This window comes from Podarcis melisellensis (genome assembly GCF_964234715.1).
Source record: "Podarcis melisellensis genome assembly, chromosome: 8".
In the NCBI taxonomy this organism is placed as follows: Eukaryota; Metazoa; Chordata; class Lepidosauria; order Squamata; family Lacertidae; genus Podarcis; species Podarcis melisellensis.
The window spans coordinates 87,813,064-87,831,037 of record NC_138540.1 but is presented as its reverse complement, the minus strand read 5'-3'; the positions used below and the strand labels follow the sequence as shown (position 1 = coordinate 87,831,037).

At 50.9% G+C, this 17,974-nt stretch overlaps 1 protein-coding gene across 8 annotated transcripts in view; it reads right to left on the bottom strand.

Moving 5' to 3' along the window:
* Positions 1 to 2,502: 2,502 nt before the first annotated feature.
* The window catches only part of VASP (vasodilator stimulated phosphoprotein), a 42,861-nt gene continuing 27,389 nt past the window's right edge, over positions 2,503 to 17,974 (bottom strand). For 3 of the 8 annotated variants that reach the window (XM_081922217.1, XM_081922211.1, XM_081922216.1), the window contains 13 exons: positions 15,413 to 15,584; positions 13,897 to 14,065; positions 13,131 to 13,200; positions 11,794 to 11,864; positions 10,301 to 10,593; positions 10,065 to 10,162; positions 9,424 to 9,478; positions 8,783 to 8,816; positions 7,310 to 7,355; positions 7,001 to 7,066; positions 5,549 to 5,636; positions 5,124 to 5,181; positions 2,503 to 3,921 (listed from right to left, as the gene is read on the bottom strand). In XM_081922217.1, the coding sequence (XP_081778343.1) occupies positions 3,884 to 3,921; positions 5,124 to 5,181; positions 5,549 to 5,636; positions 7,001 to 7,066; positions 7,310 to 7,355; positions 8,783 to 8,816; positions 9,424 to 9,478; positions 10,065 to 10,162; positions 10,301 to 10,593; positions 11,794 to 11,864; positions 13,131 to 13,200; positions 13,897 to 14,065; positions 15,413 to 15,584 (1,258 nt within the window). In that variant the 3' untranslated portion in view covers positions 2,503 to 3,883. Of the gene's footprint in view, positions 3,922 to 5,123; positions 5,182 to 5,548; positions 5,637 to 7,000; positions 7,067 to 7,309; positions 7,356 to 8,782; positions 8,817 to 9,423; positions 9,479 to 10,064; positions 10,163 to 10,300; positions 10,594 to 11,793; positions 11,865 to 13,123; positions 13,201 to 13,896; positions 14,066 to 15,412; positions 15,585 to 17,974 lie in introns of all 8 variants that reach the window. The other 5 variants (XM_081922212.1, XM_081922213.1, XM_081922218.1 and 2 more) reach the window with 5 other exon arrangements.

Below are 17,974 nucleotides of genomic sequence, written 5' to 3'. Positions count from 1 at the left end.
AAGTATTTGATCCCCTATCAACCAGCCAGATGTCAGGCTACCTGGTATCTTCACCAACGAGCTGAGATTAGAAGCCCCTGCTGTAAGGGAGAGGTCTTACCTGTAATCCCAGAGGGCAAACGGTCAAATTTAGCAGGGGATCAAATACTTCTTTCCCCTCAACTGTTGTCCAAAACCAGCTGGAGACACCCAAGGCACTGGTCTTGCAACAGGCAGCCTGATCCAAGGCGGGCCACGACAGGAGCCCTACCGCCGTGCAAATACACGGTGAGAGATTAAGAAACTGGTCCCCAAAATGCATGTTTGGATCCCAAAGTGGGGTGCAGAAAGTAAGACAGTCTTAAATAGCACTGGAAATGCAAGCAGCCAGCAGGTGGCAATATTGTCTTTTGAGAAGACCTGCTCCAACCACTGGTTCTTTTCGTCAAATCTGTCCCTTTCTCCCGCACTTAAAAATGAGAGGTGAGTCAGCCGAAGCCCATGACACCTTTGGTCAAGGCTGTTCTCCAACTGAAGCGCTCGCAGGCCAGTGTTTCCCAATTGTTGGTGTTTATACTACATTTTTATAATTTGCCTTGAGACTGTCTTTAAACCTCTTTTGATCATAAATTGGAAGGGGTACTTAAGGTCATCCAGCCCTTGAAATATTCGAAGGGGCTCAGTCTCCTCTTTTCCATGCTGAAGATACCCAACTCCTTCAACCGTTCCTCACTAGGCTAGCTTTCCAAACCCATGACCACCCTCTTTTTTCCTCTCCTGGCTAAACATCCCCAACTCCCTCAACTCTTCCTCTGAAGTTTCAAGACGCGGTCACCCTCTGCCCACCTTCCAGCCTGTCAACATCTTAAATTGTGATAATAAAAATCATAATTTATTATTTATACCCCGCCCATCTGGCTGGGTTTTCCCAGCCACTCTGGGCGGCTTCCAACCAAATATTAAAAACAATACAGCGTCACACATTAAAAACTTCCCTAAACAGGGCCGCCTTCAGTTGTCTTTTAAAAGTAAAATAGTTGTTTATTTCCTTGACATCTGATGGGAGGGTGTTCCACAGGGCGGGTGCCAATACCGAGAAGGCCCTCTGCCTGGTTCCCTGAAACCTCACTTCTCACAGTGAGGGAACTGCCAGAAGGCCCTCGGCGCTAGACCTCAGTGTCTGGGCTGAACGATGGGGGTGGAGATGCTACTTCAGGGATACTGGATCGAGGCCGTTTAGGGCTTTAAAGGTCAGCACCAACACTTTGAATTTTGCTCAGAAACGGACTGTGAGCCAGTGTAGGTCTTTCAGGACCGGTGTTAAATGGTCTCGGCGGCCGCTCCCAATCACCAGTCTAACTGCCGCATTTTGGATTAATTGGAGTTTCCGGATCACCTTCAAAGGTAGTCCCACGTAGAGCACATGGTATTAGTCCAAGCGGGAGATAACCAGAGCCCAGAACTGGACACAGGACTCTAGGTGTGGCCTGACCAAGGCAGAACAGAGTGGGACTATGACTTCCCTTGATCGGGACACTAGACTTCTGTTGATGCAGCCTGGAATAATAGCATTGTGTTTTTTCTGATGCTGCGTCACTCCTAACACCTGTGTCTAGGATTCGAAATGCCAATTCATAGCTTTAGACTTCAAAGTATTCAAAGGAGGAGACCAAGTAATCCAGCGGTTCTCAACCTGCGGGTCCCCAAATGTTGTTGGACTACAACTCCCATCATCCCTGAGCTCTGGCCTTGCTAGCTAGGGGTGATGGGAGTTGTAGTTCAACAACATCTGGAGACCCCACAGGTTGAGAAAGGCTGCCGTAATCCTCACCAACTACCGTATTTTTCGCTCTATAAGAAGCACCAGACCACAAGACGCACCTAGTTTTTGGAGGAGGACAACAAGAAAAAAAATATTCTGAATCTCAGAAGCCAGAACAGCAAGAGGGATCACTGCGCAGTGAAAGCAGCAATCCCTCTTGCTGTTCTGGCTTCTGGGATAGCTGCGCAGCCTGCATTCGCTCCATAAGACACACACACATTTCCCCTTACTTTATAGGAGGGAAAAAGTGAGTCTTATAGAGCAAAAAATACGGTACCTCCCCTTTCTTATCCATTTGCAAACAAACACCAGGAAGGGGTTTTTCCTTTCTGCTATCCCACATACGGTTCTCTGAGCCCAGTGAGAGTGTCACCAGTAAGAGAGGAAAAAACCACGCAGAGGCCCTTTTTTTTTTTTTGCAATTTTACAAAAAAGGAAAAGATTTATTCCTAGAGAAGTTTGGTGCATGTGCCCAAGACCCTAGTGCCGATTTGCAGGTGAACATGTGCGGTGAGGCCAGAGGGTGGGCAGAAATACCCGGCAGTTCAGTAATAATAATAATAATAATTAAAAAAATCAAAATATAATATTCCATCCAGCTAGACAAAAAAATAACAAAAGTCAAAAAATTACAGCTCAGTAGAAAAGCCAAGAGCCCTGCCTTGCATTCCCCTCGGCGCTTCCCGATAGGAGGCAGAGGGGAGCGAAATCCTCTTTTTTATTATTATTAAAAATAAAAACAAATCATTACCCAGAGAGGTGAGAGCAAAGAGATGGGTGAGTGGGTGGGGTTGAGTAAAATATATTTTTTTTCAGAATGAGCCCAGCAAGAGAGAGCATGTGAAATGAGAAAAGTTACTAGGAAGTGGGGTGGTAATTATTATTATTTGGGGAGGGGGCCGTGGAAGCTGTCCTTTTCAGCAAAGTGGTCCATCTTCCAGGGATGGGCATGCATGACTAGCGAGGGGGGGCGTGCATTGCAAGTAAGGGTGCCTTTTTAAAAAATAAAAAGGTTGTGGTTGGCAACTAGGTGGCCGGAATTTGGCCCGGATCAAATTACCAGCAGCGGGAACGCTATGGTTTGTCACCCTTCCGCTGGGGAAAATATATAACTGCGCCCCCAAACTACAGAGAAGGTTCAGGCCACCTTTGTTCCGTTCCTTGGTCCCCTTATCGCAAACCCAACCCCTGGCGTCGTGTCTGGAAGAAGGAAGGGTCCGAGAGACCTGCTGCCTTGGCTAAAAAGGGAAATGTTGCTGGTTTAGGTGAGTAAGGAAGCTCTGGAAAGTCAGGGCAGGTTTGGCCTTTGGGGCAACCCGGTTGCCGACCACTACCTTCAAAGGAAACGAAACTTCTCCAGTTTGGTAAAGCTGATGCGATTCCCTGAAGCCTGGGAAAAACGGGTGTTTCTTGCGCCACTGCCTGCCCCCCAAAAACGTCTGAGGGTGCCTGGCTGGGCTGCCTGCACCCCCCTTCCCATGCCATGGTTTTTTTTGGGGGGGGGGCGGAGGAGAGTAAGAAAAAACAGACACAGGCATCTTGGTCCAAGCGTGAAAAAGGAGGATTTGCGGGTGATGGAGAGCCTAGCCCTCTCTGGGAATGGCACAGTGTTAAGTGGTGGCGGGGGGGGGGGGGAAGGAGCCAGTTCCGCCAGGGAAACGCACCCCCCCTTGCACACCTCCCGCGGGAACAAGCCCCTCGTTGTGGCAGGGGGGCAGGGAGGAAGCAGAGGACAAAGGAGGGGTGTTGCTATTGCTCTGGGTAAGGCACAGGTGGGGGTCCTGCCCTTCCTGGGGTGGGGGGCTGCCACAGATTCTCCTTCCCCCCCCCTCCCCGGAAATTGCACAGCGGGGGCCTGGGAGCCGACAGGAAAAGGAAGGTGTGTGTGTGTGTGTTGTGTGGAGCTCATCTGGTGCGTTTGTGGGGTGGGGGCGTGGGGAGAAAAGGGGTGATCAAGTTCGTTCTTTTTATCTTCTTCCGCTTTTATTCTTTCCTGCACGTTTCGGAGGATTGAACTGCTGGCTCCAGGAGGCACCGGCAAGCTGGGGGGTTTTCTTTCTTTCTTTCTTGAGGGGGGGTGCACTAAGGAGACCCCCGCTTCCGTAGTTCTGTCACAAATGCTGCGGCGAGAGAGAGAGAAAACGTAAATATGAAGCCGGGCTCTTTCAGCGATCCAAAATATTCCAGCGCTGTCTAGAAAAGCCAGGCTTTTCCATCCCCTGGGAGGGGGGGGGGGCTTTGCATAGCTGCTTCAGACTACAACTCCCATCAGCCCCTGATGGCACAGTTGATAAGACACTCTGGCTCATGGGAGTTGTAACCCAACACAGTTGGACAGCCCCAGGTTGGGGAAGGCAGCTGCAGGTTATATACTGTATTTTTCACTCCTAAGGACCCATGGGCTTTTACCTCCCCCATCCCAGGCAGCCTCCTTTATCTCTAGCGTCCCTTATCTCCGTTCCGATCGCTTGCCGAGCTGCTGCTTCCTTTCAACACTCCCTTCCCTCTTGTTTGCCTTACTGTAGTGTCTTTTCCTTGGGACGCGGGTGGCGCTGTGGGTTAAACCACAGAGACTAGGGCTTGCCGATCAGAAGGTTGGTGGTTCGAATCCCCGCAACGGGGTGAGCTCCCGTTACTCAGTCCCTGCTCCTGCCAACCTGGCAGTTCGAAAGCACCTCAAATGGCAAGTAGATAAATAGCGGGAAGGTAAACAGCGTTTCCATGCACTGCTCTGGTTCGCCCGAAGTGGCTTAGTCATGCTGGCCACATGACCCGGAAGCTGTACGCCGGCTCCCTCGGCCAGTAAAGCGAGATGAGCGCCGCAACCCCAGAGACGGTCACGACTGGACCTAATGGTTAGGGGTCCCTTTACCTTTACCTAGTGTCTTTTCCTTAGCTGGAGCAGGTTTTTTGCTCCTCCTTTTCTTTTAATTTCTCTCCTTATTGCTTTTGTCTTCCTGTTTCCCCCCTTTGCAAGTTTGCTGTCTTTACCTCCCCCCTCCCAGGCAGCCTCCTTTATCTCTAGCATCCCTTATCTCGCTCCCAATCGCTTGCCCATCAGCGGCTTTGTTTCAACACCCCCTTCCCTCTTTTTTTTAAAAAAGCATGATCTGCTTTTCGCCTGTGGGCAATTTGGCTCCAGGGACCACACAGGGAACAGACATTTCCCCTTATATTTTTTGGGGGGGAAAGGGCGTCTTATGAAGTGAAAAATACGGTCTTATGGAGTGAAAAATATGGAGTGAAAAATATATATAATTTATTTTGTAAAATTTATATACCACTTATTAAAAAACAACAACCAAAAGCCTTCATAACTTACCCTGTATGATTTCCTCTTTCATTTTCTGTAATTCCCGCCGGACCTCCTGCAAGAGTTCCTAGGGTGGGGGTTGGAAAGACATGAATTTAGGGCCCAGAGGGAAGAGGTAGAAGACTGGAACCCCCCCCCCAACAACTCTGGCACCAGGGAAAGAACAGAACAGAACCCCCCAACCAGCCAAAAAAGGAGTCTCTTTGAAATAATCATTAGCTGCTCAATAGCTGATCTGTAAAAAATGTTACTTGGGAAAAAAGAGCGAGAGACATTGCACATACTTTTGTAAACCAAGAAATTCTTTAATTAAAATAAAATAATAATCATTAGCTGAGATTCCTGTATTGCAGGGGGTTGGACTAGATGACTCTAGGGGGCCCCCTTCTCTGGTTCTAGCTGACGTTAGCTTGGACCCAAAAAGGCAGGTTTACCTGTTTCACCCGTTCCAGCTCCGACTCGTCTCCTCCGCCGCCGCCAGCAGCAGGTTCCGATCCGGTGATTGCTCCGGCGGATTTCATCCTGGGGTTGGCGAGAAAGTAAAGGGAAGATTTCAGGAGGGGCAGGCTAAGCTTTGCAGCATCAGACCCGCCAAACAGGCAGCTGCCATCGAGTTTTCCATGAATGCAAACAGCTGCTTTGGAAGGGGGGGTTTTCCCCTGCAGGAAAACCACCTCCCTCCCTGGGGCTGCTATTTCGTTAACAAAAACCAGGTTGCAAAAACCAACAGCCAATCTCGTTTGGCCCCGAGGGAGCACCAATAACGAAGCCAATAACTGATAATCATATTGTGATTATTTTATGGTGTTTCTATCCCACTTTTATTTCCAAAGTGGCGCTCCAGGTTCTCCCCCTCCCTCATTTAATTCTCCCCCACAAACAGCAACAGAGAGATGCAGCGACAGTGAGCTTTGTGGCTGAGTGGGGGATTCGAATCCAGGTCTCTCCTCGGTGCCAGTCCGATGCTCTAACCACTGTACCACACTGCTCGGGAACAGGGCTGGGCGGGAGGCAGCTTGCACAGCCCTCATACAGGAAGTATTTGCCTATGGGGGGGAACAGTGTGGGGCAGGCTTGCTTGCCTCTCTCCCTTCCTTGCAAGCTTTCCTTCTGCAGAAAATGTTCTCTTTTTCATTGGCAACAGAACCCCCCCGGCTTTTCTAAGATGCTGCAGAGTCCCTGAATCAGCTCAGAAAGCTGCGCTTGGGTGCCAACTCCCATCAGCCCAGGCCATGGAGAAGGATGGGAGTTGTAGTTCGGCAGCGCCTGGTGGGGGCACAGGTACCTCTCCACCCAGCAGCGAGAGCTAAGTGGGCACCCTCTGCTCAGGGAAGGCTCCAGGTACGTTTGAAGTCGGCCGTGATTCCTGTATCGCAGCGGGTTGGGTTTGATGAGCCCTGGGGTGCCCTTCTATGGTTCTACGGGGGTACTTAGCAGATATAAGTCGATCCTCCACCAGGGCCAGGGCCTTCTCAGTGATGGCTCCGACCTGGTGGAATGCTGTGCCCCATGAGACCAGGGCCCTTCAGGATTTAACCTCCTTCTGGCGGGCCTGTAAGACACAGCTATTCCACCTGGCCTTTAATTTGAATTCAGCCTGATCTTTTATTTCCCTTCCCTCCCCCTCCCCTTTTATGAAGATCACCCGCTCTGAGACCCCACAGCTAATTCTCCCCTGGCCTCCTCGCTGTAGGACCAATTCAGCCAGCTAGCCCTGGAGATTATCTAATTGATTTTCGAATTTTATTGTTATTTATGTTTTTATACTTTATTTTATGCTGCTTTTACAGTTCAATGTTTGAGTGGGGTATAAATAAATTTATTATTATTATTATTATTATTATTATTATTATTATTATTATTATTCTGCCCTCCCTGCCTGATACCTAGACTGGCCGAACTGTGGACGGGCTGCAGCGGAGGGCGTGGTGCTTCTCTGGGTCACAGCTGTCCTGAACGTTGTGGGGGGCAGAGAAGAGAAAGACTGAGACACAGCTTGGGGGGGGCAAGCAAAATAGCCACCCCCCCACCGCCTGCTCCCCACTTTGTGGGTCAAGGAGGGAGGGAAACAGGGCACACAAATAAAACACATACACACCAATTCCACTGGCTTCGTGGAAACTTGGTGCCAGGAAAAAAGGGTGGGGGGATTTCAGAAAAACTCAAAATGACTATGACGGACAGGTGTCACTTACCTGGGTAGCGTCGTGCTGGTCTTCTCCCAAGGCCTGCGGAAGGAATCTAGGACAAAGCAAGGAGGGAGAGGATGGGTAGGGGGCTGTGGGTGGCAGAGGCGCAGACCCCCTGGACACTCCTGACTTCCTGTTGAAGCCCCCGCTTAGCGTTCCCCAGGCGCCTGGGAACTCTAGAGCGAACGGCCCTCGCGTATCTCTGAAGAAACCGGCTGCTGGATTAGGCCAAGGGGGGCCCATCGAGTCCAGCGCCCTGTTCTCACAGCGGCCAATGGCCCCCGAGAACGCAGGAGTCCAGATAGACTGCTCCTGGACCTTGAAGCTCCATAGGTAAAGCCCAGCTTCTGGATTGATAATGATCATTTTAACTATTCATACCCTGCACATCTGGCTAGGTTTTCCAGCAACCAGCAGCTATAAAAGCTAAAGGGACCCCTGACCATTAGGTCCAGTCGTGGCCGACTCTGGGGTTGAGGTGCTCATCGCGCTTTACTGGCCGAGGGAGCCGGCGTGCAGCTTCCGGGTCATGTGGCCAGCAGGACTAAGCCGCTTCTGGCGAACCAGAGCAACGCACGGAAACGCCGTTTACCTTCCCGCCGGAGTGGTACCTATTTATCTACTTGCACTTTGATGTGCTTTCGAACTTCTAGGTGGGCAGGAGCAGGGACCGAGCAACGGGAGCTCACCCCGTTGCGGGGATTCGAACCGCCAACCTTCTGATCGGCAAGCCCTAGGCTCTGTGGTTTAACCCACACATAATAAATCTACTCCAGTGTCCTCCTCAAAGGGAAAGCCGCAAGCAGGATTTGAGCATCGTCACCAGGCCCAGTAGCCATGGCAAGCTACATAGAATCATAGAATCATAGAGTTGGAAGAGACCACAAGGGCCATGGAGTCCAACCCCCTGCCAAGCAGGAAACACCATCAGAGCACTCCTGACATATGGTTGTCAAGCCTCTGCTTAAAGACCTCCAAAGAAGGAGACTCCACCACACTCCTTGGCAGCAAATTCCACTGTCAAACAGCTCTTACTGTCAGGAAGTTCTTCCTAATGTTGAGGTGGAATCTTCTTTCTTGTAGTTTGGATCCATTGCTCCGTGTCCGCTTCTCTGGAGCAGCAGAAAACAACCTTTCTCCCTCCTCTATGTGACATCCTTTGAACATGGCTATCATCTCACCCCTTAACCTCCTCTTCTCCAGGCTAAACATGCCCAGCTCCCTTAGCCGTTCCTCATAAGGCATCGTTTCCAGGCCTTTGACCATTTTGGTTGCCCTCCTCTGGACATGTTCCAGTTTGTCAGTGTCCTTCTTGAACTGTGGTGCCCAGAACTGGACACAGTACTCCAGGTGAGGTCTAACCAGAGCAGAATACAGTGGCACTATTACTTCCCTTGATCTAGGTGGGTCTTTTCCACTGGCTGGAGGGTCTTGTGCCCACTCTAGTCTATCACCCGCCTTCTGGGCCCCTTTGCCTACCTGTGGTCTTGGCACCAGCGTCCGTGTCGTTTTGCTGTGGGGAAAGAAACAGAGATGGCAAATGAGACATGAGAAGCCACCAGCCTCAGTCCCACCCCCAGGGGGACCCTCCTGCTCTGCAAAGCAAAAACCAGAGAGGGACGCTAGTCAATGCCTCTCAGCCCAACCCGCCTCCTAGGGTTGTTGTTGTTGTAGGAAGTGAACTGGGGACGGGGCGGGCAATGTTTGCCACCTTGCAGGAAAAGGTGCCATATAAACTGGCCCTACTACACAGGTGCCAATAACGACCCTTTTCTGCATTTGCAAGAACTCGGGTTGTTTGGCCTTTGGAACTCCCTGCCTCATGAGATGGAGCAGGCGCCTTATTTTGGCACCAGCTGAAAACATCCTTGTGCAGACACTTAGAAAGGTCATTTTTTAATCTGTTCCATTATTTGGTGGGATTTCCCTTTATTTTATTTGTCTTTCATATATCAATTTGAGGTGTGTTTTTCTTTTCAATCCAGCGTTGGGAAAACTGCATTGCAATAATAAATGAATGAATTTTGCAAGGGGGGGGGGGATGAATGAAACCCAGATTTCTAAACTTCTGGTTCTCAAACTGGACCCTATGGGGCAGAGAAGGGGAGCCGGGTACTTACGGGACCTTCATCTTTCTTTGGAATGGGTTTCTCACCCTGATCCGCAACTTTCCTCCTGGGGAGATGGGATTTTGGGGGGGGGGAGAGAGAAACGGGTTGTTCAAGATCGCCTCACTCCCTAGATGCCGCCTCATCGATCTACGGAAGCAGCCCTGTCACAGAACACCCCCCTTCTGCGTTTGTAATAAATCCAGCTTTTAGTGCAGCGGCTAGACTCTGGAACTCCCTGCCACTTGACACCAGGCAGATGCCTTCTCTGTGCGCTTTTCAGCCAAACGCATTCTCGCTTATGAAATTACTACACTTGTGGGGCACCCTGTTCCAAGCAGGGGGCAAGACGAAGAGAAATCAGGAGTTTGGCTAGCTTCTCCTATTGGGAGAAAAACAAGCCTTGCTTGAGCCCAGAAAGGGGCTCCGTCTCGCCTGGGTCCTCAGCCCTACCTGGAACTGCTGCCAGGGTCTGATCCTGGGCCCTTTTGCATGATGCACCACAGAGCCAGGATATTTTCCTTGACAAATAGAGAGCTAAGATCCTAGTCCTCAAGAGTCTTGGATTTAAATAGGAAGACTGGTACTCTGCGCCACTGAGCCAGGCCCCCTCACTGCCACCCACCCACCCCGCGAGGTTCCTCCACACTCACCGCCGCGCCAACATGGCGCTCATTTCCTCCATGAGCCCCCCGCCTCCCCCTCCACTCGGCGGGGGTGCTGCGCCAGCCGCGGCCTTTGGCGCCTCCTCCTGCGGAAGAAGAACAGGGTTAAGGGTTAAGGCGAAGGCGCCGAGAGGGTGCCCAACTACAACTCCCATCTACAGCCTTGGGGAAAACCGGGCGCCTGAACTACAATTCCCGCCACCCGCGGAGATGTCTGTACTCACCTTGCCCACTTTCTTGAGCTTTGCCCCTGCGAGGGCAGCAGCCAATCCGGAGGGCGGGCCGCCCCCTCCTGCCGGGCCCTGGGGAGGCGGGAGGGGCGGCGCAGGGGGCGGCCCCCCTCCCGGAGGTGGAGGGCCAGGGGGGCCAGGCGGAGGGCCGGGCGGCGGCGGAGGCCCCGGAGGTGGGGGTGGCCCCGCTGGTGCTCCTGGCGGTGGGCCCGGGGGTGGGCATGGCGGGGCGGGCGGGGGTCCTGGTGGGGGCGGGGGTCCTCCTCCCGAAGGGGTCCCTGCAGGCACTGCAAGAAGAGAGGTTTCGGTTGTGGCTCCAGCACGGCGGGGGTTGAGCTGGATGACCCCACGGGGTCCCTTTCCAACGCTACACAGTTCTGCAGAATGTGGGGTTGCATCCATAGAGGGGCAGAGGGAGGCACCTCATCACAGCCACCCCACAAGCACAGAACACCTGTGTGCCCAGCCCAAGATATTTTCTTAGGTCACATCTGCACGTCACATTTAAAGCACTACGATACCTCTTTAAACAGCCCTGGCTTCCCCCAAAGGATACTGGGAGTTGTAGTTTGTTAAGGGTGCTATTTCCCCTCCCACAGCCATGATTCCCAGAGCTCCTTACCCCTCCCAGAACTACAACTCCCAGAACTCCCTCTTCCACTCCTAGAGCTACAACTCTAGAACTCCCTCTTCCCCTCCCAGAACTACAACTCCCAGAACTCCCTCTTCCCCTCCCAGAACTACAACTCCCAGAACCACAACTCCCAGAACTCCCTCTTCCCCTCCCAGAACTACAACTCCCAGAACTCCCTCTTCCCCTCCCAGAACTACAACTCCCAGAACGCCCTCTTCCACTCCTAGAACTGCAATTCCCAAACCTCCCTCTTCCCCACACAGAGCGACAATTCCCAGAGATCCCTGGGAAGGGGGGGTGACTGTTAAAACCACTCTGACAATTGTACCTTTGGGAGGGGAGTATATAACCCCCAGCACCCACCACAAACTACAGTTCCCAGGATGCTTGGGTGGGGAAAAGCCACATCTGCTAAAAGGGGGGCCGTACTGCTTTAAGCATAGGTGAAGATGTGAGCTTGACCATTTAGCAGAACGCCCTCCATCCCATTCTCTCCTCCCCCCCCAAATCCTCAGCCTGGGCGCGTTAATCCACACTAAACCAATTGTTTATTCTTCAGGCGCTCAGAGGCAGGCCGGCCGGCCTCCTCCCACCCACGGACTTCCCTTTTGGGAGCGAGGTCACCCCACTTATGTTGGGGGGCGGAAAGGCTTTGTTGAGGGCACCCCCCCCCTGCAAAAAACCCCATAACCCTCCAGGCACATTTCCAAGTCTCTCCCTGGAGCCATTACCAGCCAAGGTCCTGAAACAGAAAAGGGGCTTTGCACCCCACACTCGCCTGGGAGAGGGAGGGAGGGTTGGGGTCACCCACTGGGTGCTACTCGTCACCCCCCACCCCACCCCAGGGACCCACCTGAGATTGTCACCCGCCGCTCTCGCTCGGCCTGCTCCTGTTGCTCCCTTTCCAGCTGCTGCTGCTGCTGCCTGGAGTTTGGGGAGGGGGGGGGAAGAAAAGAGAAAATCAGGCCCCCCCTGCAGTCCGAGGGCCCAGGAGAGGTGCCTGGGCAGGATGAGGCCCACCTGGGCTGGGCCCCCCCTCCCCTGTTTTCAGCCCCCCCCAATTGCTGCCACTCACTTCTGCGGAGGCTCGGGCAAAATCCCGGACACTGCAAAGCCACACATGGCCAGGAGCTGGGGCAGGTGGGGGGCGGCCCCCCAGGAACGAGGTGCTCCGCGCACGCTGGGAACAGGCGGCCGGAATGGAGGCGGCGAGTGGGGCGGCCGGGTGACCCGATGACCCCTCAAGCCGATTAGCAGCTAAGCTGGGAACGCCCTCTGCTACGCAGGGAGGCATGAAGGAGGGCTGGGGGAATTAGCAGCAATTGTCTGATGACCTGTGTACCGGATCAGACCCCCAGTATTGCCTGCACGGGCCGGCAGCTGCTCTCCAGGGTTGCAGAGGCAAGGGTCTCTCCCAGGGGTCTCCCCCAGGAGAGGCTACCGTTGGGGACTGAGGTTTCTGCATGCGCTTTACATTCTGGCCGAAAATGAATCGGAGCAAAAAAGGAGGCGCGATTCGCACTGGGGGCCGAGGGAAGGAAAAGCTGGCGGCAGGGAGACCCACTGGATTTGGGGAAGAGGGGCTCGGTTACAGTGTCCACCTCAGCCAACGGACTCAATCGGGTGGCCCTCAGGGGTCAGCTGCTTCACAGCCTCAGTTTGCTCCGTCTGTAAAATGGGCACGGCAGAAACCTCAGATTTGCGGGGATTTGTCGGAAAGGCAAGGACTCCTTGAAAACATGCAGTGGTTTAACAAAGTGCAAAAGGAGATGTGAACGATGATGAAGTTATTATTATTATTATTATTATTATTATTATTATTACCCCGCCACTCTGGCCGGCTTCCAACAGAATATTAAAATACAATAACCTATTAAACTTTAAAAGTGACCTAGCCTGCTCCCCCCAAAATCCTTCCCCTCCCTCTCCTTTTTGCAGGGGGTTGGACTAAATGACCCTTTCCCCTCCAGCGCTACCATTCTATGTTCTTAAAGGAATTGAGGCTTGTGCCTCTTTTGAGGGCACAAGCACCGAGGACGCAGCCTGGGCTGGCCTCTGCCCACCTGGCGCCCATCAGCCCTTGTGAACCTAGCTTGGTACTAAACTGGAGTAGGCAGAGGCCCTGCAATGCATTGCTCAGGGCAGTAAAACAACGCAGTAGCAGGGAGTTCCGCAGAGCACACCAAGTACCTTTTCTGCTGCTCCGCCATTTCTTCCGCTGTGGGGCCGTTCTGGATGGGCCGTGGAGCTGCAGAGTTCCCTGTGGGGTGTGAAAAAATCAGGATTTAGAGCCAGTTTGGCAGACCAGATCAGGGCGGGTCTCGCCTTTCTCCCTTGCAAGTTTAAGGCTGAGTATCCCCGCAAGACAATGACAAACCTAGACAGCATCTTAAAAAGCAGAGATATCACCTTGCCGACAAAGGTCCGTATAGTTAAAGCTATGGTTTTCCCAGTAGTGATGTATGGAAGTGAGAGCTGGACCACAAAGAAGGCTGATCGCCGAAGAATGGATGCTTTTGAATTCTGGTGCTGGAGGAGACTCTGGAGAGTCCCATGGACTGCAAGAAGATCAAACCTCTCCATTCTGAAGGAAAACAGCCCTGAGTGCTCACTGGAAGGAAAGATCCTGAAGCTGAGGCTCCAAGACTTTGGCCACCTCAGGAGAAGAGAAGACTCCCTGGAAAAGACCCTGATGCTGGGAAAGATGGAGGGCACAAGGAGAAGGGGACGACAGAGGACGGGATGGTGGGACAGTGTTCTCGAAGCTACCAGCATGAGTTTGACCAAACTGCGGGAGGCAGTGGAAGACAGGAGTGCCTGGCGTGCTCTGGTCCATGGGGTCACAAAGAGTCGGACACGACTAAACGACTAAACAACAACAACAACAACCCCCGTAAGATGGAAAACCTTTCCAACACCCCCCGCGAGATACCCCGATTCTTCTATCCCCCCTCACCTGAATCCAGAGCCTCCAGGGCAGCCATCATCCCACCAGCAAACTGGCTAGCGTCCTCTTTGGTGCCAAAGTTGAGCCCCCAGACTTGGCGGGCATCTCGCCACTGGTGAAAGTTGGGTGTTGCCTGGTTGTATTTTAGCCCTTTCACGATCGGGCTGTTGATTACCACCTTTAGGAGAGGAAAGGGGGTGGGGGGGGGGGAAATACTGAGCCAAGAGGGATTTTGCCAACTTGGTGCCCTCCAGCTGCCTCATAAGGACTACAACACCCATCAGCGCCAACCAGCACAGCAATCTGATGATGGGACGGATGGGCATTGTGGTCCAAAATAGCGGAAAACTCCCTGGTTGGAAAAGGCTGGACCGAGCCACTCGGGTTAACGGGTGCAAAGGAACCACCAGTTGGTCTTCTGGGTACCATGGGCTTCAGATAAGAAGCAGACAGTGACTGGCAGAAGGATCTCCTCTGGGCTGCTGTGGGACCGTCCCCTGGCGCCAAACCTGACCCCTTTCCGGTGCCAAGTCCTGACCCCTTTGACGCGACCTGAGAGCCAAGCGAGGCTCTGCTGCTCCTTCGCTTCTGTCATTTTGTAACGGCAAGATATTCAGCGGGTCAAAATAAGAGGATGGGAAAGTGTGAGCCACGATCTCCATTCTGCGTTTGTAAGAAGTCAATATTTTAGTGTGGCCCCATTGGAACTCCCTGCCTGTTGACAGCAGCCTCAGTTTGCCCCGTCTGTAAAATGAGCACGGCAGCGAACTCAGATTCGCGGGGAATTGTCGGAAGGCCAAGGACTCCTCGAAAACATGCAGCGGTTTAACAAAGTGCAAAAGGGGATGTGAACAATGAAGTGACCTAGCCAGCTCCCCCCAAAATCCTTCCCCTCCCTCTCCTCTTTGCAGGGGGTTGGAAGTCGATATTTTAGTGTGGCACTATTGGAACTCCCTGCCTGTTGACAGCAGGCGGGCGACTTCGCAGCACCCTTTTCGGTACATGCTAAAAACATCTATTTGTACCTGGAGAGGTTGGGAACATTGACACGTGCGTCCATCTGATTTTTAGTTTACTGCTGAATTTAATTTTTTAAAAAATGTATTAACCTGTAATTTTACAGTTTTGTAAACTGCTTTGGGGCATGTATAAATTTGACGAAATTACGTAAATAAATAGGGGAGAGCCCCGGACACAGATCCATGCACCCCAGGAGAGGGAGAAAGAGCCCCTTTGGGTACCCAGGAAGAGAGAAAGAACCCCTTTGGGTACCCAGAGCCAGGATGGTTGCTATGGCGACACTGGAGATGCTCTTAACACAGGCTTCCTCAACCTCAGACCTTCAGGTGTTTTTGGCCTACAACTCCCATGATCCCTAGCTAGCAGGACCAGTGGTCAGGGATGATGGGAATTGTAGTCTCAAAACATCAGGAGGACCGATGTTGTGGAAGCCTGCTTTAACATCACAGGAGGGACCGATCTCCCCTTCCCTCCCTCGTCTTTGCTGTGGGGGGGGGGTCCTTACCTGTTGGTCCGGCTGCATCTTTCTCCCCACGACCCTGAACGTGTTGTTGACGGGGCTGTGGTAGATTTGGATGCGGCTGAAGGCCTGCGGCCCGCTGCCTGCAGGCACCCATTTCTTGTTGGCATCATCATACAGCATCACAGTGGCTCGGGTGGTGCAGACGACGGACTCACTGGGTTCGGGGAGGTGGGGGAAACAGGAAGGAGAGAGTGAGGCTAAGCCAGGGAACAACAGACACACACACACGCTTTGAGGGTACCAGTGTAAGATGCATCATCAAAAGAACTAGGCTTCTATATGATCTTGGCATCTAGGATAGCTAATTGCAGCTCTTTTTTAAAAATAATTTTTATTGAATGATTTTATGCTACAAAAAACATTACACCCATACTACCACAAAATATAATTGAGAAATAAATGCATCAATATTTTGTTTATTTGTTATTTACTGCCTTATGTCCTCCCAAACATTCCAAACAAAACACAGAGAAAAAAATTAATAATGAAAATAATGAAAATAAGTATTTCCCCCTTTTTTATCTTACAAAACCCATCAAGTCCCATCGCGTATGTTTTATCTTACAATTGAATGTACACAAAACAATAAACCTTTCTATATAAATTTTCCAATACATTCAGAAAACACAATAAATCCTTAATTGTTATCCACCACGTTTTACTTCCTTTGTCACTCAAATGCTAATTGGAGCTCAATGGAAAAACAGCCCAGAATTTTACACTGGGCGCTGGGTAGCACTTAGTCCGGAATTGAGATACAATGGAGAAAATTACACATAATTTGAGATTTCAAGAGGGACGACCTGCATTCTTTGGTTACATATATAGCAGAATCGTCATTTTCAAAACAACTCTCATCGCAGGCTGGCACATCTGGAACTTGACTCGATAATTCCCTTATTTATTTCACAAACTATCAAATAACGTCAACATTCTTTACAGTGGCACCTTGGTTCTCAAACATCTTGGTACTCAAACAACTTGGAACCCAAACACTGCAAACCTGGAAGTAAGTGTTCCGGTTTGCGAACTTTTTTCGGAAGCAGAACATGCTCTGTTTTGAGTGTTACGCTTCTGTTTTGAGTGCTACGCTGACATCTGTTTTTGCTACACATTTTTCATTATTGCAGCTTTCATTTTTGTTTTTGTGACTGTGTGGAACGCAGTTCAGCTGCTGCTTAATTGATTGTGTAACTGCAGTACATTGTTTATTGCTTTCATTTTATGGATCGATGGTCACGTTAGATAGTAAAATTCATGTTAAGTTGCTGTTTGGGGGGTTGTTTTAAAAAGTCTGGAAAGGATTAATGCATTTTGCATTGCTTTCTATGGGAAAGCGCACCTTGGTTTTGGAACGTTTTGGTTTTGGAACGAACTTCCTGAACGGATGAAGTTTGAGAACCAAAGTACCACTGTACTTAGATTTTCATTATTTTGACCCTTGCGTACGCATTCCACATGCTTATTTTCCAGTTTTGTTCTTCATCTTTTTATTTTCAACACCCACTGTTCTGTTATATATACTCATCGTAAAATGAAATAAAAAATATTTACAAACACACACACACAAAATATATCCCAGCCCCGAACTTCTTTCAATACAGTACAGTCAAATTTAGCATAGTAGCTGGTAAAAAAGAGGTAGAAACGTCCCCCCCCCCCATTCCCATCTGAAAAAACACTACCCAAGGAAGAGGAAAGAGCTGTTCCACTAACATTAAGCAAATTGCTATTCCCAATTATGCAAATATGAACAGAACCCTATTCTTCTCTGTGCTCAGTTTTAAAAGAGAGAAGTTGACAGTCTGAGGACTTCAATGTTATACTGCAACGTTTATTTATTTAAAAGCTTTCTGTATTGCTTTTCTGACAAAACTGCCTCCCAAATGCATAAATGAGTTTTTAAGGCCCATTTCACAGACACCAGAGATGAGGACTGCCTAATATCACTCAGAAATGGGTTCCCTAACTGGAGTGGGCACATTCCTTAAGAAATTGCTCTCAGTTTGTGGACTCCAACTTTTTGACCCAACAGCCATCAAGGTTGCCACTTTTTTATTTAAAAAACTGGTCTTGCTCCTCTGCATCCTAAAATGCCAAAAAAAACGCAAGTGATGCTCTCCCCTGTCTATTGAAGAAGCATCGCTTTGCTGGAAAATTTTAAATTCCCCTTAAAAAAACACCACTTGCAATTGATGTGCATGGCTGCAGTTAAAGGCAGAGGAGCAGGAGCAAGAAAAAAAGTTGGCAACCCCAGCTGAGATGCTGTGATTTTTTTTCCATGGAATTCAGAAGCATGCCTTGGGAGGCCTGTCACAAACACAGCGAGACCTGACACATGGCCTCCATCGGTGTGGATGGAAAGATCTGCAAAGCATCAAGTCACAGAAGCCCCAAACAACAGGCAGGAGAAATGTACTGTTGGCAGGGAAAAGAGTTTCCGCAGCCCTTTCTGCCTGGATTCCCCAGAGGTCCGGCCTTATATGGGTCCTCAGGGGCCAGTGGTGGGGAGGGGGGCACAAGCACGTGCTTGCCCCTGGAGCC